The sequence below is a fragment of the Fundulus heteroclitus genome, chromosome 20 (genome assembly GCF_011125445.2).
Source record: "Fundulus heteroclitus isolate FHET01 chromosome 20, MU-UCD_Fhet_4.1, whole genome shotgun sequence".
Taxonomy (NCBI): Eukaryota; Metazoa; Chordata; class Actinopteri; order Cyprinodontiformes; family Fundulidae; genus Fundulus; species Fundulus heteroclitus.
In genome coordinates this window covers 5,568,417-5,590,252 of record NC_046380.1, presented here as the reverse complement: position 1 = coordinate 5,590,252, position 21,836 = coordinate 5,568,417, and the positions used below count along the sequence as shown (strand labels likewise).

General features: G+C 39.4%; 1 protein-coding gene across 1 annotated transcript in view; it reads right to left on the bottom strand.

The window, feature by feature from the left end:
• The window catches only part of chd6 (chromodomain helicase DNA binding protein 6), a 104,862-nt gene that overhangs the window by 63,284 nt on the left and 19,742 nt on the right, over nt 1-21,836 (bottom strand). Inside the window, exons 3-5 of the mRNA XM_036152011.1 lie at nt 6,357-6,996; nt 3,279-3,393; nt 664-817 (exon numbers count right to left, since the gene is read on the bottom strand). Coding sequence (XP_036007904.1) covers nt 664-817; nt 3,279-3,393; nt 6,357-6,996 — 909 coding nt within the window. The remainder of the gene's footprint in view (nt 1-663; nt 818-3,278; nt 3,394-6,356; nt 6,997-21,836) is intronic.

Below are 21,836 nucleotides of genomic sequence, written 5' to 3'. Positions count from 1 at the left end.
ATCGGTATAAATTTTCCGGCCCGCCGAACAATTTAGTCCGGTCCGGTGGCCAAATGCATTATCATTATCCAATGGCTGTATCTCCTCGCTGCATCGACCGATCTGCATCAGATTTGTTGTGAGTCATGGGGGAACGCTGCCGAACGCGTTTGTGGGAATCGCCCGGTGGACGGGCGAGGAAAATGCGTGACAGCAACTGTGGTGGCCAATAGGCCGGAGTGCGCTTGGCTGCGAGGGCCGATCGACGCCGCTTGCGGCTTTAACATCCTTCATATGCGGCCTATCAGTGTACCTCGAGTCGCTGTTGCACGTTCCATAACAACAATGTTTAAAAACCATGGTTAGGAGACGTCTTAGACTTGGAAAAAGCAGTAGTTTTACCGAGTAAAACCAAGGGTAACTACAGCGAAAGAGTTATTAGTGCAATGGAATGTTACTGCTTCATGTCATACATCACACGTCACGGCATGTTCCTACAACGAACTTGGATCAATAGTAACTCGACTCGGACTCGACTCAGATTTTTTTTTTAATGACTTGGACTTGACTCGGACTTGAACACTGGTGACTCGAACCTGGACTCGGACTCGAGGCATAGTGACTTGACTACAACACTGGTATCAGTTATACAAACATATCGGTTATTTTGAACCCTTTACTCACAGTATTATCCAGGGGGTCCTGGCTGTCGTCCCCTCCCATGTTGAGAGTGGACATTGAGGTGGTGTCATCGCTCTCCGCCCCTTCGTGGACCGCCTGCTCCTGGTTTCTCCTCTTCCCTTTCTTCTTCTTCTCCACCGGCGCTGCACCAGGATCTCTGAAGGGACAGAAATTAAACTTGTGTTTTTGGGGTTTTTTTAGAAGCAGGATTCTTTTCATCCAGTCAGCATCCAGAAACTCGAGAACACCCAGAAAGTTAAAGTAGCTCTCAGTTTCAAAAAGGTTGGTGAGCCCTGTTACAAAGAAATCTGACTTAGTAAACGTTCAGCAAATTTGGTGTAAAAGTAAAATTTATTATTTTTCTGATAATAATAATCCAGATGCTCTGGAAAGCATCTTGCTTTACAGTTAAAAACACTTATTTTCTGTAAAGAAGAACGGCAGAGACCGACTTAGACGTAGAGGGCAGCCATCGTCAGATTTTTCCTTTTGCTGTCCAAGATAATGCAGCAAAACCCTCACAAAGAGAGCAGCGTGAAAATGTAAAACAGCAGATAAAGATGAAGTTACATCTGAGCCACATGGGGGATTTCTAATGTCTTAACTGAATTGATCTAAAACATGACCTGATAGAAGCACTTCACTTTAAAAAAAAAACACCCAGTGGAAATCTTCTGCCCTCTCTCTGCCTTAACAATGCTGGTGTTCTTTAGATCATCATTTCCGTTGATATTTATCTTCCTCTCATCTCCCGTCTCTTCTTTTCATTACACTAATTAGTTTTTAATGTTGTGGGATCTTCACTTTATTCACGGAGGCTCATTTCACTTTGATTCCTTTATTTTGAGTTAATCACTTTCAAGCTTCGAGCTTTATCTTCAGAAAAATCAAATAAGGGTTGCTAAATTAAAGATGACACCACTCGTAAAATAAATGCAAGGTGTGAAAATAAATTATACGGTCATAAAAATATTAGTTTCTGTAGCCCGAGGAAACAAAATGCTCCTAAATCTGTTAGCATAGCATCAGGTAATTCAAACAGCAACTGGCTGAACCGGTTGGAGCTGGGTTTGTTTCATCTTTAGGATCCTTCAGGTTGTTTGCAGGCAGATCATCATTATCTCTGATGACTTATGTGTTAATGATATTCTGAGCTGTTTTATTCCCCAACTGGAAAAAATAAAAATTGGCACCCCTCTAGCCAAGAAAAATCCAGTATCAGTATCTGATTCCTTTAAGTGGGATGGTTTCTGTTCAGGGGTTTGACCACTTTAAGTTTCATTTAAAAGTGAAACTATAGACTAGTGACTAAAAATTAACAATGTCCAGATTGTCTGGGCAAGACAAAAAATAATTACCATGTAGTTTACAGTTAAATCACTGAGTTTTCAAACTCGGTTTGTCATAGAAGATGGAGGAGGTTGGAAATTTTAGAGAAAACGTATGGGTTCTTGTTCCCAAGGAAAAAGATGCAGAACCTCCTATTTACAGTGAATAATGGCCAACCGTGGTTGTATTTAGCTTGATATATCAACTCTAATCATATTTTGTTTTAAAATTACAGTAAAACCCTGATTTACTCTCAGACTAGGAGTGACGAAAATTACTGACTGCTCATGGCAGGAATGCAAGAAAAAAAGAAGCTGTCACTTTTAGTCCTTAAAGAGTAACTGAACCCCAAATCCACATTTTGTGCTGATAAACTATAAATTAGGCCTTAAAGCTAGAGTCAGATTTTTCCCAAAGTTTCCCAAAGTCCCTTTTTGATTAATTACGCATGCACAAGACCAGCTTACCTGGTTTTCGGGGGGATCGCATGAAAAAAAAAAAAATCTGATCCAATGCATTTGGATCAGAACCTGTATATTGGATTGTATAGAAATCAACTACAGTATTTTTCAGACTATAAGACACACTTCAAATCCTTAAATCTTCTAAAAACATTATTATTATTATATATAATTACCATTTTGCTTACTGGCTGATTTTATGTGGCACAATGTGCTCAGAAATCTGTTAAAATGTGTAAGTACGACTTTGGTTAGCAACATAGCCGCTCCGCTCAATGGATATTCGGAGCATTACGGTACACTGTGTCACTACCTGATAGGACCCCTGAGCTGTCTACCAGACTGCCTGACTGTAATGTCTAAACTAGAAGTGCATTCATGTAAGGCAGCCTGGAGTACGTGTTAGCAACAATAAACCTAGTAAGTTAATTTAATATAAAAGTTACGTTTATTTTGGCCTTATGTTAGAAACAGGACAGTGTAGTCCAGCTACTCTGTCCTCCTGACAGAGACCGATAGAGAGCTGTGGACGTGAAGGAGTGATATTACACACTTGGGAGGAATATTTAGTGCCTTATGGTCTGAAAAATGCGGTAGAACCAAGTAGATAATGTGTAACTGGGTATGAATCGGTTCTGTTTGTCTTGTGAAGTGCACTGTGATAATATTTGCAGAGAAACTTAGCTTTAACTGCAGCAGCACCAGGCATCACCAACGCCACCTTTAAGCGTTTGAAAGTCAGCACTTGAAACCAACCTTTACTGAAGTTCTACTTTTGTCTATTTTCAGAGCTTGCTTCTGCATCTCCTAGCTAGCGGTTGTTCTTACTTGGGTTTGCGGCCCCTCTGTTTTGGCGCCGTGGGGACGGCAGTCTTGCTGTTGGCCGGGCCATGACTCTTTCCATGGATTTGGTCAGCCTGGGTGTTGTTTACTTGAGTTCCTGCTGCAAGGGTTGAAAATAGAAAGGGGAGAGAGAAATTCGTTAGCCCGATCAAGTCCATTTTATTGACATGGGAACACAGTTTAATTGAAATTTCAGACATTATGTAGCTGCATCTGGGGAGGAAACATGCATCAGAAATGTAAAAGCACATTAAGTACTGATATTAGATCAGGAGTGGCTCTTCTCCAAACTCTCTCACCTCATATCAGAAGTAGGTTTTTAATACATTTTTTATCTATTTGTGATTTTGGCAACACATCATAACAAAAGTCATATTCGCTCGTTGGCACAGCACACATGCACACCCTCCTTTCAAGAACAAGAGGGGGATAAAACATTTAAAACCTCAGCTACTCGTCCATCGAGGTCTACCCATATATTTTAAAACCAGTTTTGTCAGAATGAGCCACAATTAAGGTCACAGTAAGTAGGGCTGTGCATAAAAATCCATACAAAGATTAATATCAATGGTTTTAAAAACGATTTAATATTCTGGCTTTCAATTTCGATATACCTCCCAACCCCTAGGGGGCGTTATTACAGCACGCCATTACTGTTCACAGTGAGACGAATTTGCGGAACGACCGACGGGATTTTAGAAGCTCCTTCGTCCCTAAAATCAGACGTTTGGCACATTTTTGGTTTCTGTGATTCGTTTAATGAATTGAACCAAATGCACTTTATTCTCCTGTTAATATATCAGCGTTCAATAAATTGAACACATAAAATTTCACTGGTTTAGTTGAGTTAATGACTTTGAGCATTAATTTGAAAGTAATAAATATCAATATTAGAGTCAAATCAAATCAACCTGAGCTGTGTATCGAGAATCGTATCGAATCGGCTCAGCCTAGATGATACCCAGCCCTAACAGTAAGGCTGGTTTGTGATTAATCACATTCTTTTAACACGTGATCCTGACAACATTTTCTGGCTTCAGCTGTTTTTATTCTGAAGTAATCAGTAAAGGAATAAGAAAATCTGATATGAAAATATAATAAAAAAAAAACGGTTTAGATTTCTGTTATCAGGCATTTGATTTATTAAAAACGTGTGGACATTTTGTGGCGGGTATCTTTGCGACGCTGCTGGATATTAATCAATCAATCCGGCTCTCGATGCTAAACTGGTCGGTCAACTCGTCTGTTTGATAAAATTCAGAACAAGCCGCAACAACTGATCTTATATCTGATGATGCGTCATCAATCAAGAATCTTTATTGTCATTATGTGACTATAATGACAGTTTGGGGAGACACCGGTCTAGGTACCAGATTGACTCGGGTGGTCACATTGGCTCGGGTCCTGCGCCTTCTGATGACGTCACGATACATGGTTGGTTTAACGTTTGCACAATTGCGCAAAAAACATTGTGATTGGTCTGGACAACTTACTAAAGTAATTATAGCGGGGTGTAGGTTTTATTCGAGAGCGAGATTGAGGTTTGTAAACGGACAATTTTACGAAGAAATTTTCCATGGTCCCTGCACCTCCCGATGACGTCACCTTATGGCAACGCCACTAAAACAAACTACATTGAGCCCGCGGTCTGCATTTGTAACAAATCAATGTTATTAAGTTATTTTAGTGGTTTCTTTTTTCTCAAAAGCTTCAGGCTTAAAGATGAACATAGAAAATGTGAAATCTTAGCAATTCAAAATAATCGACCCACTTTAATTGATAAAAATTAGGTAAAATATTTAGGTATAATGATTAGCAAGGACCACACTGGAAATTATAGAACAAATATTCAAGCCATTTTACAAAAAAAATAAATAAATAAATAAATAAAAAAAATCAACAAATATTTGACAGTTGGCTCAATTTTTGGAAGAATATTGTTAACAAAAACGGAAGGGATAGCCAGATTAATTTATCCAACATATATCTTAAATATACCAAATACTACAATAAAAAATTAATCAAATTCATCACAATTTCATCTGGAATAATAAAAAACATGTGATCAGAAAGAACGACATAGTAATATCAGTATAAAAAGGAGGAATAAATGTTATTGATTTTAAAGTGATGAATGTCGTGATTATATTAAAATGGCTGCAGACTTTTATTAAAAATCAAAAGAATTTATGGTTTATTTTCCCTTCACAACTTCAAAAAAAAAAAAAAAAAAAAAATTGGAGGAAGGAAATTTCTCTTAAGATGTTACTTTGATCCGGCAAACTTACCGATTAAATTGTCAGACTACCACAGAAGCTTTCCAAAAAGATGTTAAAAGTTTTCATGCCTCGATTAAGTTACTGGAACATAACCGTAAATTAACAAAATAAAATTGATTTGTAACAAATGGAGACCGCGGGCATAATGTAGTTTGTTTCAATGGATTTGCCATATAATGACGTCATCGGGAAGCATCCGAGTCAATCTGGTACCTACACCGGCTCACAACTCAAACACACAACAAGACATGCTAACAGCATGCAAATGGACCTTAGCATCTGATATATCTGAAATATACGAGTCATAAGAGGCAGCCAGCAGTCAGTTTACAGACAATGTAAATTACAGGGCAATTGCATGAATGTAAGACAATCCCCGATTAGTTAAAAACTGTGCAAATAGTCAAAAATGTTATTCTCCAAGTTAAAGAACTGTGCAATTCGCATCGATGTCCAAAAAAAAAAAAAAAAAACACTCCCTGAGAAGCTAAGAGTGTGCAAATAGACACTATCATGTGAGAAACAGTGTTAGTAATGATGGGATGTTTGAGCTCTTTGTTTGGAGACAACAGACAGACGGTGATTAAACTCTTTCACCATGAAATGGGACACTCTTAAAAAAAGCAGAGGTTCAGGTAGAGCGCAGCGTGTAAACAGGAGCTCCTGTCAACATCTCCGTTAGTCCAACAAACAAACATTAAAAGCTCTCTCCCCTGCAACCTCAATCCACCTGCAACTCCAGAACCAATTTAAACACGCACACAAAAAAAACCCAACAACTAACCTTGATTGGTCGGCACCGGGGGGAGGACTTTGACCTTGGGTTTCCGTCCTCTCTTCCCGGGTACTTTGACGGGGACCTGAGGCGGTCCGGGGGCCGCTGCAGGCTCCGCTGTTTTCCCGCCGGCCGCATTCCTCGTATCCGTCCCAGCGTCCTTCCTGCCGCCCTTTCCCTTCGAACGCCGTTCCTTCTTCTCTTTGCCTTCCTTGGGCTCTTTGCTCCTCCTCAGCGTGAGCACGGTCGTCTCCTTCTTCTCCTCCTTTTGTTTCTTTGGTTTGCTGCTCTCCTTTTCCTCCGCCTCCTCCTCCGCGTCTACTTTCTCCCACTGCCTCTTGTCCTTTTTCTTCCGTTTCTTCTTCACTCTGCCTCCTCCTCCTCCTCCTTCATCCTCCTCGCTCAGGGAGGTGTGGGATCGCGGAGCGCCGGCGGAGTGCCTGGCGGTGTGAACGCCGACCGTGGCACAGTGATTGGCCGTGGATGTGCTGCCCACAGGCGTGAGGATTCGAAGCTGGTCCTTGGAGCCGACGACCAGGTGTCCCCGAGGGATTGTGGGACCTGCGGTTTGTGCGTTGCTGCCTTGCTCCGAGGCAGCGGCGGAGGAGGCTGCAGCAGGGGGTGTGTGCTTCAGGAGGCCAGTGAACATCTGAAATCAGAAAAACAGGAGCGACTGAGCTAATCTACTTCAAAAAAGGAGCTGCTTGATAACACGGCAATGTGGTAATCACTTAAATCTGATAAAAACGCGCTATTTTATTCATCTATTCATATTACTGACAATGCATTTTGTTCCTTTGTCCTCCAACAAACATTCTGTATTTTAAGTTTCAGTTTTCAGCATAATTAAAAACTTGCTTTCATTTAAATTGCATTTAATTTTGTGTCATTTCCCATTTTCATTTTTTCTAATTTAGGTGCAGATTCTACTTCTACACTGCAAAAACAAAATAAAAAAATAAGTCTTCTTGAAATTAGCATATTTGTTCTTGATTTGAGCAGGTAAATAAGATGATTTGCCAATGGAATGAGATTTTTATACTTAAAATCGGAACAACTCGTCTCCATCTTATTTAGAGTGCAGTATATCTAATGCCAGTGGAAAAATACTCATGCCACTGGCAGATCATCTTATTTATGTGCTCAAATGAAGGACAAATGCACTAATTTCAAGAAAATTTTACTTATCCTTATTTCCGTTTTTGCAGTGTACGTCTTTTCTTATTACAGTTAATAATAATTAATCATAAAACTTGGTAAAGCCATCCTTTGTGGCAACAGAGATGTCAATAATAAACTGATTTTTTTTCAGGGTTTTTAGCACTAATCTGATTTATCCAGAATGATGCCAGCTGCAGATTTCAGGTGAACTAGAAAGTGTGGATTTTGGCCTTCTTTCTTGGTCCGCTCCCTCTAAAGTCAACGTTAAACTCACTTTACTGTGAACAGTTTCCAGTACATGATCTGCTCGAAGCTTGTTGGTTTTACTGGACTGTTCTTGAAAATCCTTAACAAATTTAAATGTATAAAGGTTACAGATCAAGTCAAAGTAAGTGGTTAAATAAAGGCCTAATGTATGATCGTATTTTCTTATTTGTTATAAAGTTGGTTCACATTTTGTTTGCTTTTTAAACTTCAGAAAGAGCAGAAGTTTGGCGCTCAACACTTTTGTCTTCATTTTAAGTGTCGCGCTTGAACTGGTGTCGGATCCTTGAAACATTAATGATCAGGAACTATTGTGGTTGACGTAAAAAAAAAACAACAACAACATGTACATGGGGTATAAAAGTGTAAAACTCAGTAATAAAACCAGAAACGGGTTAAGGACTGAAAAAGTAAAATGTCAGATATCTCTGCTAAACTCTCCAAATTTAAGTTATTTTTTTTACAGGACACAGAGGGGTACGGCACTTAAAACAAACTGTCATTAATAGTTTCAAGAATAGAATTTAAAATTCTTCTTCTAACGTATAAAGCCCTTAATAATCAAGCTCCATCCTATATCAGAGCTCTGATTACCCCGTATGTTCCTAACAGAGCACTTCGCTCTCAGACTGCAGGTCTGCTGGTGGTTCCTAGAGTCTCTAAAAGTAGAATGGGAGGCAGATCCTTTAGCTATCAGGCTCCTCTCCTGTGGAACCAACTCCCAGTTTTGGTCCGTGAGGTAGACACCCCGTCTACTTTTAAGACTAATCTTAAAACTTTCCTTTTTGACAAAGCTTCTAGTTAGAGTGGCTCATGTTACCCTGAGCTATCTCTATAGTTATGCTGCTATAGGCTTAGGCTGCTGGAGGACATCAGGGTCTATTTCTCTCTCTCTGCTGAGTTCTCCTACTGCTATCCAATATGCATTGTTTGTTGTTATTTCAGCTTTTAACTTTTTGTTCTGTCATTTTTTTCTCCATAGAAGGTACACCTGGTCTGGCGTTCTGTTAGCTGTGACAACATCAGGGGAGGCAGATCATCCGCTATTACCATCTAACATAGAAAGTACTCCTGGGTCAATGTGAGCTTCTGAGCTTTCTGTGTCTCTGCTCTGTCTTCTCTAACATAGAAAGTACTCCTGGGTCAATGTGAGCCTCTGTGCTTTCTGTGTCTCTGCTCTGTCTTCTCTAACATAGAAAGTACTCCTGGGTCAATGTGAGCCTCTGTGCTTTCTGTGTCTCTGCTCTGTCTTCTCTAACATAGAAAGTACTCCTGGGTCAATGTGAGCTTCTGTGCTTTCTGTGTCTTTGCTCTGTCTTCTCTACCATAGAAAGTACTCCTGGGTCAACGTGAGCTTCTGTGCTTTCTGTGTCTCTGCTCTGTCTTCTCTAACATAGAAAGTACTCCTGGGTCAATGTGAGCTTCTGTGCTTTCTGTGTCTCTGCTCTTTCTTCTCTAAGCCCCAGTGGGTGGAGGCAGATGAGCGTTCACACTGAGCCTGGTTCTGGTTCTGCTGGAGGTTTTCCACCCTGTTAAAGGGGAGTTTTCCTCTCCACTGTCGCTTCATGCATGCTCAGTATGAGGGATTGCTGCAAAGCCATCAACAATGCAGACGACTCTCCGTAGCTCTACTCTTCTTCAGGAGTGAATGCTGCTTGTCGGGACTTTGATGCAATCAACTGGTTCCCTTATATAGGACATTTTTGACCAATCTGTATAATCTGATTGAATTTGACTTTGTAAAAGTGCCTTGAGATGACATGTTTCATGATTTGGCGCTATATAAATAACATTTAATCAATTATTATAGCTCTTATTTATGTCATCACTTTACACTTAATATTTATAGTTCTTTGGTAAAAAAAAAGGCGGAATATTTACATGGTGTAGATAAAGAAAACCAATGATATCCGTCAGAAAAAAAAGAGGAAGAAAACTGAGCATGTGCTGTTTTTGCTGTGAATCATGCTGTGACTAAACAACATGCAGAATATTCATCCGTCAGCCTGCAGGGTGTCGCAGCCTCTTAGTGCACGGCCTAAACGGCTCCACAACATGGACAGCACGAGTGTAAAAACCCTTAAAACCATCTGTTACACGTCAACAAACCAAAAAAAACCACACGAGATTCAGGCCAGGGTGCCACCAACCAGACGAGATTAAGATTTTCACAGTTCAGCAAAACTGAATTAAAAAGCCGATCTAGAGATCCCATCGTGCAAAAAAAAAAAACCTGGATGTTGGAACGTTTTGTTCCAGCTGCTTTGCAATCGCCCGTTAAACTCACGCAAAAAACAAAACAACTGCAAACCGGCTTTACATTTAGCCGCTAACAGCCAAAGCTAACGTCGGGTACGTCTGAAAGCGTCGTCGTTTCCCTCGGAGACGTCAGGTTAGGCCACAACAGAGGACAGAGCTACACGGTAATGAATGAATGGGTTTACCGATCGGGTTTAAGAATAAAACATGACCCGTCGTTGGGTTCTGACACCAACTGGATGCTCCTTTGTGTTCTTGGTTTTGTACCTAGCTTATTTATACGGCACCAGTTCACAGCAGGTTCCATCTGAAGGCCATTTACAGAACAGGCAGGTCCAATTCATGTCTAGTTGTATAGAATCCAATTCAGTACGATTCAATACAGTTTAGTCTAAATTGAGACTTTCTGCTAATTGTCATTTTTTTAACCCAGTGGTTCTGCACTTTTCCGCCAAGCTGGCTGATGCTGCAAGTTCTCATCCTGAGCCAGATCTTGATTCTGCTGAACGTCTCTTCCCATTGAATCGAGGTTGTTCCTCTCCACTGTTGCCACATGTTTGCTCAAGATGGTGCTGATGCTGGAATGTCAGACAGTCCTTAAATAACCTTGTACCGACTTGTATCAAATGATCAACTGATTTTCCCCTCCAATACAGTCTAGTTTTCTTTATTAAATGCTGATTCAAAACAGATGTCATCTCAAGCCACTTTACAAAAAACAAAAAAAACATTTCTACACAGAAATAGTCGATTTAATCCAGTCATAATAGATGGATTCAACATACTTTCCAATTTGATTCTAGATATCACACTTCTGTCTAGTTGTGCAATCCCTCTTAAATGAGCACCTTTGCGCATATATATATATATATATATATATATATATATATATATATATATATATATATATATATATATATATATATATATATATATATATATATATATATATGAGTTGTGCTGAATGTCCCTCCTTTCCCTGAATGGATCTGATAGGACCAGACTGATGCAGGAACGTAGAGCGCTACACATCATCAATCTGGGTCGCCAGGTTACACGGATGTTGTTAATAATCCAAATGTTTCTACGTCTTTACCGCCTAAACCTTGCTTCAGCTTCAAAAGTTTCCTGTAGACGCTGATTAATTTTGTTTAGTTCAATATATATTCAAACATCATGTCTGAAATACAACGCAGATGTACAGATATTTACAAAGACTGGATTAGACAGTAAAGCTTTAAGCTTCAACTGGGGCCCGGCTTCCCGTAAATTACGTGATTACAGTCAAGATTTCGTACAAATATCTTCTTAAGTCGGTACAATCAAGATAAATCAGACAAATCTATACATTCATTTCCAAATTTTGTTTTTGTATCGTTACTTTTTTGAATAAAATCTAAGTGACATTGGAGCATAAATCAAGGTATCCATTAACTCTCTTCCCAATGTCATAAAAAAAAATTTAGACCTGCTTTGATAGAAGGTGACTTTTTCAATTTCTTTGGTTTAACTTCTTTGACTGGAATTAGACCATATCTGGTGGAGTTTATGAACAACTTGGTACAGCACACAAGCCTTCTGACAGTCTTTATGCTCTGCAAAGCCTCAGCGGCAGAAATGTGTTATGGTACAAGAGTTAAACCCAGAGAAAAACATGGAGAGAATGACTTTTTTGGGGGAAATCACAACCGATTTAAGATAAGCTGGAAATGTGTTGCACCACATGACACAGGATCCATAGAAATACGGCTTAAATAAACTTTCAAAACAAGCAAGAAGTGCAAAGGGGTGCAGGATATTAAGAACACATATGTTAAAGTTAGGCAATGTCGCAATAACCATAAGACTTGCGATAAAAAAATAATTAGAGTATTAATGGGTTTCTGCATTATTACTGCATCAAACAGATTCCAGCTACTGGAAAAAAATCTGCTGTTTGGTGAATAAAACAACTTAGTTGTAGTCTCTAAATGATTTTACCACCTTAGCATGTCTTTAGCTTCTAAAACATTTTATATGATGCAGTCGTTACACAACAGATTACAACAAACACAGGAACAGAAATTAGTCAACATTTATTGCAGTCCGATCAATGCGATGCCAGGCTTAGCATAAGGTGGAAGAATAAATAGCAAATCAAGTAGCATGTTATGCAAACCCTTTGTTAAATGATCAACATGACAATTTAATGTTAAGAATGGCATCAATGAAGATCCCCAAACACGTAAAGTTTGTGTTTTTGCTGGCAAAAAAGACTGAAGACGGCTGCTTCACAAAGGGAAAAATGACTAAATTCTCCATCTTTTATGTACGCGCAGTTGAATTAATATTTTGTTACCAGTGACAGTTCAGCGGCACAACAAACAAAGATTTTTCCCACCAAACATGTTTACTAGACAACAAACATCAAAACAAAAGTGTCGGGAAGCCTTCTCTCCACATCTCTGTGAGAAAAAAAACTTTCATATTGCAATCTGTGGTCCCAATTTTGCCTAAAAAATTTTTTTATTAAGAAGAGGTAAAACATTCATTTTGGCATTTATGTTTAGCGCGCTTTCAAACCGCAACGACCTAAAGAAGAAGAAGCCAGGCAGCTGTAGAGTCGCAGTTCAACCTATTAGCAAGACTCCAACCTGAAGCATGAAAAAAATAAACCGTAGGAACCCAAGACGACGTGTTCAGCTGCTGCCGGATGTTCCTGCGCCTTCATAACAAACATTCTGCAGCAGCGTTGCAGGAGACCGCCCAAGTGCGTCCTGCAACGCTCACAGCGGTAAGACAAAAAAAAAGAGTCGATGCACCTAGTAGGAACTCGGGCCTTCATCCATCTGACTCCAATCAGAACGCCGCATTGTCTCCGTTATCTGCATAAATACTCGCAATCATAAATATTCATGAACAGTGGGTGGACCTCAAGGTCAGTGCAGCATGTGGGCAAACATCCATTTGGATCAAACATGCAGAGAAAAAGCCTCAATAACCACAAGATAGATGCTATCAAAAGAGAAGAGTACGGCTCTCGCTCCTGCAAGGTTAAATGAAATGGAGTTCTGTTCAAAACGTGCAACTTTTGAAGCCCTGCATCCACCGATGCTCAGCAGCCCTAAAAAAAAAAAAAAACAGAGTCTGCCATGAACCCAGGTTGCATCGTTTCAGCCCGTTATAACGAGTGCAAATAGAAGCACTTCAGTCAGAGGCTCCATCTGAGCTCCAAAACAAATCATGAAACAAGCGGTGGAAATGTACAACAAAACCCTAGTTTCATAATAAAAACTCCAGCCCTTTACTAGAACCCAGAACAGCTTAATTAGGTCATTTTACATCATTTTCCTAACTGATATAAAGTGGGGTTGACTCAAGATAACAAAAAATGTTTCCATTGCTGTTAATCTGGGGTTTTTTGTGTTTCAGTCTTTTAATTAATTAATTAGTTTTACAGAATTACATTTACTCCTCCTGGCTGTAGTTTCAGGTTAATTTTTATTTAATTTCTTAAATCACAAATGTGACGTCATCTCATTCTTGTGTGTGTGAATGACAAAAGTATATATATCTGTTTATTTAACCAAATTTTAGGAATTTTCCCCATATTCGCTGAGAGTTGCTGTGCAATGTTAGTAACAGAAGTTTTTAATCAGATAAACATCGGAGTTTGGATAATTTTTTACATCATATTTAGGGCTGGGAAATAGATTGAGTTTTTAAAAAAAAAAGACATTTTTAAAAAGAAGAGATATAAAATGAGACTAAATAATTGATATCAAGATGGCTTATTTTGCATTATAATTACACTTTTATGTATTCCAGTAGGTCAGTTTTCAGCTGTTTCTCATATTTATCTACAGCTTTTTGTAAAAAAAAATGTGACATTTGGGAAAGAGATTTGATTCAGATGTGTTTTTATAATTACTTTATGAAGAAAAAAAAAACATCAAGATAAATATCGTATATCAGAATTCAGCCTATAAAATAACCAGATATTATTTCCCTAATCATGAATTTGCACCATGGCCAATATGGCAGATTTAATTAACACAATTAAAAAGGTTTGTGGGGACATTATAGGTAAATTCTGCTAAACGGGACAACAGCGCCATCTGCTGTTTGGTCTGTACCTGAAGTCAGTAGTATGAGCGGCAAAGGGATTCTGGGTAATTGTCAGAGCAACGGCTTCATTGCATTGATTTAAAATAACTGCAAATGTTTGTGGACAGATAATAAAGAAATTGTATAAAAACGCTATTAGTTTATTTATCTTATTTTGACCATATTTTCAGATGGTCTATTTTAAGTCCCTGTGTTTTATTGATGATGAGGTTCATGGCTAAAAGATGAACAGTGGCAGCATTTTCCAGTTCACAGTGACCAATTTTGATTTTCTATTCAAGATCCTTCAGTGCTGTTATAGGATTTGGGTCAAACGTGCGTATTTATTTGGGCGTGTAGCTGAAAATGTTGACAGTGAAAATTCAATTAAATCACACTTTTGCGCCACATTTCTATTTAAAGTTAAACAAAAAGCTTAAAATCCCTTAAAAGTCAATCATATTAATGCTGAAAATGTTTAGGGTCACCCCACACATCCAAACAAAAAAACCCTAACCCTAACATTTCTTGTTTTCTCTACTTATGCAGTAAAGACCAAAGACAAAATCCCTGCTCCAAAATCTCAACTCAAGTGAAATTTGCATGTTTTCCACCTGGAAAAGCCAAACGCTTCTCTGGAGAAGAGTTTAATGGTCGAAGGAAGCAAAAAAATTGTGCCATTTGGCCACAATATGAAGAATATTTGGAGGGTTTGGGGTTTTCTAACCCAACAACACTGTACAGACTGTCAAGCATGGCGGTGGTAGCATCATGCTATGGGGCTTGTTGCTGTTATACTGCATGGAGTACAGAAAATAACGCAGAACAATTAACTTTGTATTGTTCAACTTGCTCTCAGATCAACAGCTAGAGGGCTGGAACATCAACTAACTACTAATCCAAAAAAATGCATAGAAATAAAACCAGAAGGCAGTTTAAAATGAAAACTAAGCAATTTATCCAACACTAAAGGCCCTCTTCAGTCCATGAAAACACCACAAAGCAATCAGCTTGAAGGTTTTCCATCACCAGGAAACAGAGTTGATGTTTGATTGACCGCCCAGTGTCAGTAACCTCCATCTGAGAGTTGCAGCTGAGGGAGGAAAGTCAATGAGATGAACCTCAGCGGATCTGAATCTGATTTACATTCAGACAGTGATGGGCATTTAGCTTCCTAAACCACAGCGGCAACAGCACAGGTCCATCTCACCGTCAGTCTGTCGTCCCACTGCGTTCACCAGCGAGCATATTCCCATTTTTATCCATATTCTTGGATGTGAAAAAAAAGAGGAAAACATTGTACAGATTTCCTTCTTTCATTCTGGAAGATGTTCTTTTTTTTTATTATTTGTTGCAAATACAAAAAACAGTTGCGGGGGTAGCAGCTTCAGTAGGAAGGCCCAGACGTCCCTCTCCCCGGCCACTTGGGCCAGCTCCTCAGGAGGAATCCCAAGGCGTTCCCAGGCCAGCCGGGAGACATAGTCCCTCCAGCGTGTCCTGGGTCTTCCCCTGGGCCTCCTCCCGGTGAGACGTGCCCGGAACACCTCACCAGGGAGGCGTCCAGGAGGCATCCTGACCAGATAACCCCAGTCGGTCGAGGCAGATGACCGTTCATACTGAGCCCGGTTCTGCCGGAGGTTTTTCCTTCCCGTTAATGGGTGGTTTTTCTTCCCACTGTCGCTTCATGCTTGCTCAGTATGAGGGATTGCAGCAAAGCCATGGACAATGCAGACGACTCTTCCTGTGGCTCTACGGTTCCCCAGGAGTGAATGCTGCTTGTCGGGACTTTGATGCAATCAACTGGTTTCCTTATATAGGACATTTTTGACCAATCTGTATAATCTGACCCAATCTGTATAATATGATTGAACTTGACTTTGTAAAGTGCCTTGAGATGACATGTTTCATGATTTGGCGCTATATAAATAAAATTGAATTGAATTGAATTGAATAGAATAGATGCCTGAGCCAGGGGTATGAATCGCATTGGGCTTAACTGTAACAAACGCATCTGAATCCAAAAGTATCTGAAAACTAAATATAAAAATGGACAAATTTTTTCTGTATTCTCTCAGTCAGCTTTTGGGCCACTTATAAAGGGTTCACACAAAAGTTTGCGATTAATTTATGGCAGATATTTATATCTACATGTTAATGTAATATTTGGCCAGTTGCTTTAACAGCAGCAGACGCTCACATGGGTCGCAAATGACGTTGCACAAAATGCTACAAATACTCTATAAAAACAGCTTTGATTAGAGCAACTTATTTTTAGGAACACAGATGTTTATCATGCAGACCAGAAGTGTTCATCCTGTGGGTCAAAATTGTCAAGTCAAAGTACTCAAAGGCCAAAAAATTATTTAAAAAAATAAACAAAAACAGATATTTTCTTTGTTTTTACGTGCTTCACAAAATATGAGCATGCAATAATTTGATTAAATAAATTTGCCTTAATAGATGATTAACCAGTTTGCTAGATTTTTTTGGGGGTCGATTGAAAAAAGAAATGGAAAGTAAATGTGTCTATTCTCAGCTCTAAGAAAAGGATTTGGGTCCATCTTCCAAAAATGTTTTGGAAAAGAAAGAAAGGTAGATTTTGGTGCACTAAGGTCTGCTTTTTAGTAGACATTACTGTACAGATGTGTTCCTATTTCTGTGGGTACCAACATTTTCAATTTCACTTAAAAATTAAAAACGAAAAGGTTCCATCTGCACCACACACACCTGTCCTGGGGGGCCAAATAGTTCTCTAATCACTTTGCACACCCCTGATGTAGAGAATCGGACGAAAAATAAACCCTGGCATCACAAACCTTTTTTTAATCTTCTGTTTGATTTGTTAAAAACGTATCCAGAACCGGAACGGATGACACAAAAATGGGTCTCAGTCAGTCAAGATTCAGCCCAAAAGTTGAAAACCAGCATTTCAGATTAAATGAGAAAAGAAGCGCGACTAAAACACGGAGAAGCAACATTTAGTTCCTATGCTCCACTTATCTGGAACAAACTTCCAGAAAACTGTAAAAGTGCTGAAAGCCTGAGTTCTTTTAAATCAAGATTAAAAACACATTTGTTTAAAATTGCCTTTGACTGTTCTAGTTAAACTGTTCTACTGCTTTTAATGTTCTTCTTTGTTTCTACATTCTATCCCTACTTGCTTTTATTCTATTTTCTATCTACATTTTATTCCTACTTGCTTTTATTTTGCTATATTTTAATCATATAAAGCACTTTGCATTGTCTTTGTACTGAATTGTGCTATATAAATAAATTTGCCTTGCCTTGCCTTGCCTAAAAGCGGGAAACGATAACTCTTCTACAGCCATTTTGAAACATTTCCAAACAAAAGCCTTTAAAACCTATGAAATGCATTAAAAAAAAAAATAAAAAAGAACAAAAACGTTGCAGCCAGAAAGCAAATCAAAGGGGTCAGAGCGGGTTATGTTTGCCGTTTGTGAGCTCCGTCCATCTGTTCGTAAAGTGAGAGGCGGCTCGCCGGCCGTATGCTTCCTGCTCCGATGTCGGCACCACAAGCTGCGGCACGTTTTTGCACTTGGCAAATCCAGCGAATCCGCTCTGAACGGGAGCCAGCGGGCTCATTACTGTGATTTTATGGACGACTCAATCAGAAAGTTCTGAACTCAGCTGATGAAAAGGATATATATCCTGACCAGGGGGGGCAGAGGGGGGTCCAAGGCTCTCCAAACTCATCGATTATTTCTGGTTCAACATATTTGATGCAGGTGGATCAGAAAGAGCGATGCAGTTTTATGTCCTCGTGGTTCCCAGGAGATGAATTATCCAAAAATGGAGAAAACAGAACGTCTCCCCTTCCAGATAAGTCATTGTATTTTGACTCATGATCTAACCCAGTGTTTTCTTCATCTGTTGTGTTTTCGCCACAAAACCTCTGGTGGAGATTGCTGTTGCTGTTGCTGCCCGTCCACTAATTTCAAACTCGATACGATGCTCAGAAAATTACTCTGTGCCATTTTTGATGCACGGCCCCATGTTTGAAAGGCACAGGATACAATTATGATTACAAAAGGATAATAATTTAACCAAATAACACTTTGTAAAGGTTTTAATATCCTTTATAAAAGTATATACCTTTGATTCTGTTGTGCATTTATTTTATTAAATCATGATTGCTTTGCTTTAATGTGCCACTGTGTGGTTCCAATTTCCTCTAATATTTGCAGTTGATACAGTTCAATTACACTACTGAGGGGCAAATAAAGGATCATTCTATGTTAAAATAGTGTTTCAAAACAAACATGGTTCTTGCACATACAAAGCATATTTTAAATGCAATTTAAAACAAGGATCTGGACCATGTAAAATATTCAGCAGAAGCCCTGCACAATTTCTGCCTTTCTGGTAATTTTGTATAATACCCATACTTTTTGTGATTTACAACAATAGCAGGGCAGGATGATTCGAGTTCCTACTTTTGTTTTTGTCCTAATCGTCAGCTTGGCTCCATAATAACCTGTGTTATTATTAGCCACACTAGCCTCCAACACCTTTAAAGCTAAATGGAAGAACAATAGACATGGCATTAGGCGATAATGTCCACCCATGCTAAGCAGTTAGAGCAGGCCTCTTACTGCTCGGAAAGCTGCAGGTTCCCCGGTTTGAATCCCACAGACTGCCACTCTGGGTCCCTGAGCAAGAGCCCCAGAATGCTCCCAGGGCGCCGCACATGGGCAGACTACTGATCCGTAAAGCATGGGTTAAAAGCAGACAACAAATTTTATTGCAAAGTTCATCTCAACAGAGGAGTGCAGACCGACGGAGGACCGTCATTGGGCTGTCCACGTCTGCTTAGTTGATATTTAAAGAGACCCATTAGCTATTGTTGTCAGGGAGGTTTACGGCTTCACTGTTAGCTTGTAGTGTTAGCGTAGGTAGCACGTTGCATCCTTTTCAAGTCACTTTTGTCCTTTCCGTTTGGTTATTAGGGAAGGTACCTCTGAACAACACTTTTTGTTTGTCTTGTCGGGTTAAAAAGGTAGAGTTGATGATTTTTCCGGAAGTTTCCCCAAGTCCATTTTTAATAACTGCGCAAGACCGTTTTTCCGGCTACTTTCTGCTTTCTTTGAAAAAAAAAAATCTCCCAAATCCACTCTGGTCTTTTTTCTTTCTACTGAGGCCTTCCTCCTCTTCTCATAAACTTGTAGGTGGCTTGTTTCTTGCGACTTTCAGCGGTGTTCAAAGTCTATGGTCTGAGCAGCGGAGCTAAAATGAACGGCTAGCATCGAAGCTAACCGCTAAGCTAACTGCTAAGCTAACCAGATAAATAAATACTAGAAGTGTGCATGTGCAGCCAGCAAGTGGAGACTAACAAGGAACGAGCAGGCACGCACGATTGGTATGTGGGAGAACCAGTAGATAAGGCGATACCTGCATTTGACCATTGTGTGCAGATACAGAACAAATTTACATCATACGCAATTTGTGGCTAATAATATGGAGCAGGCTGGGAGCTAATAGTTAGGCCATACGCCACAATAAAGCCAGAGTTAATAGCCGAGTTTTCAAATATTGTTATTTTGTCCGAAGTCTGAGTAGGTTTTTAGACATGGCGGTCTTCAGAATAATGTTAATATAGGCATGAAATGTGTTTTTACGCAATTAGCAGATATCGATACAACTGAGCACAATTTGAAGCGGTTTGGAAGATATTTCCTCTACCAGTTTTTTTATTTTTTTATTAAGTGCTTCCAACACCTGGACATAAACAACAATGCATTTATAGGAGAAACCTTTACTTGAAAATTCTTAGCAGCAATAGGGATAATTATTACTTTTCTACTTTACATACAAGTAATTGTGAAGTTTCTTCAAATTATTGTATGTCAAAACGTGATGTTAGTAAACCTTAGGATTTTTTCTCAAGGTCATCAAGGAGTGTAGACCATTCAGAAACAATAAAGAAAGCACCAAAGATTAACCAGAGGCCAAAACAAAGCGGCGATACAGATTATAACCGCTTTCTCTGCTATGTTGTATGATAACGTCACATGAAACCTTCTTACGCATTTGCTTTAATTAATCATCTTGTTGATAATCGCCCCGTGCAGCAGCTGCATGTTTGGCGAACGGCTGCATTTATGCAGAAAGTGTGACTGCCTGGTGTCGTGAGCCCCATGCAGATGCGCAAACAGACGTCCGCACAGGAATATCATATCATCCCAACGACGCTTAAAAGCCGGCCTCGTGTCAAAAGCTGTCGAACCCATGGCTGAACCGTTACGTCCAACCAGCTCACAACTAACCCTGACCTAACCCTGGACCGTAGATCCAACCAGGACCCCAATCATTACACCAGAGCTGAAAACAAACCTGTCCCGTATCAACAAGGTCAACGATTAGACCAGAAAAAAGGAAACCCAAAAAAAATATATATTTTAATAAATAACGACCTAATGAGGCAACATCAACAGGAACACAGACACACAGCGAGCTTAGCCGCCTCATCATCAGTCCGTTTGAGGAGCGGGTATCAAGGCTGTTGCCATGGAAACTGGCTCCCAGCGCTGCTGGGATACAGACGTAAACACGTGGTGGCCATGGTAACCCTTTCGATGCCGCCAATGTGGACCGACTCCCTCCTTCTGCGGCTCTGACGTGAACCTGGATGTCAGACGCTTCAGTTGATTCTTTTAAAAATAGTTTGTGAATGAATCAGCAACTGAAGCATTAGAGATAGATATAGAGAGATTTGAGAGATAGTGAGATAGAGAAATCTATAGAGATAGAGATATAGATAGCGAGACAGAGATATATAGAGATATAGAGATAGACATATAGAGATAGACATATAGAGATAGACATAGAGAGATATAGAGATAGACATATAGATAGACATATAGAGAGATATAGAGATATATAGATACAGAGAGACATAGATATAGATATAGATAGACAGAGATGTATAGAGAGATGTATAGAGATGTATACATAGATAGATGTATAAATAGATGTATAGATAGAGATGTATAGAGATGGAGAGATGTATAGAGAGATAGATAGCGATATATAGAGATATAGTTAGAGAGACATTTGGAGATAGAGACAGATAGAAAGAAATATAAACTTTATTTTTATTAGAGATAGTAACCACCAAGTTTATTTTTTCTCAGGTAGAAGGTAGCCAATGTCATTTTCTAGAACTTATCACTACAAACAAATAAATAGAAGGAAAAAAAAACAAACAAAAAAAAGTATTGCTACTGATAAATATTTACCGTAAATTTCAGCTGCGGTTTTTCCCCTTTTCCATGTTAAAAAAACAAAACATTTTGCTTTCTTTTATGCATTTGTTGCTATATTTGTAGTTGCAATGAATGTAAAAACTTTGAAAATTAACGTGAAGGAAACAAAAAGCGGCTAAACGTTTGCGTAAAAGCTCTGCAGCTACCAGAGAGAGGAGGAGAGGAGCGCAGGTGAGACGTCACGTTTGACTTAAGATAAAAAGGAGAAAGTGTGTCCATCTCTCCACTATAAACATGTCAGAGCATGCGTTATTTTCCAACAAGCTTTCTTTAGCGAGAACAAGCCTCCACAAAGCCAGTCCGAGTCAGACAATCACGTCTCTTCTTCTTTGTTACATGAGCAGCGAAGTAACGAGTAAAAGGCTGAGAAGAAGTTAAAGATTTTTTCTACAGAGGTCAGAGTATTTTCCACAAAGAAAACAGCCCGGTCATCCAG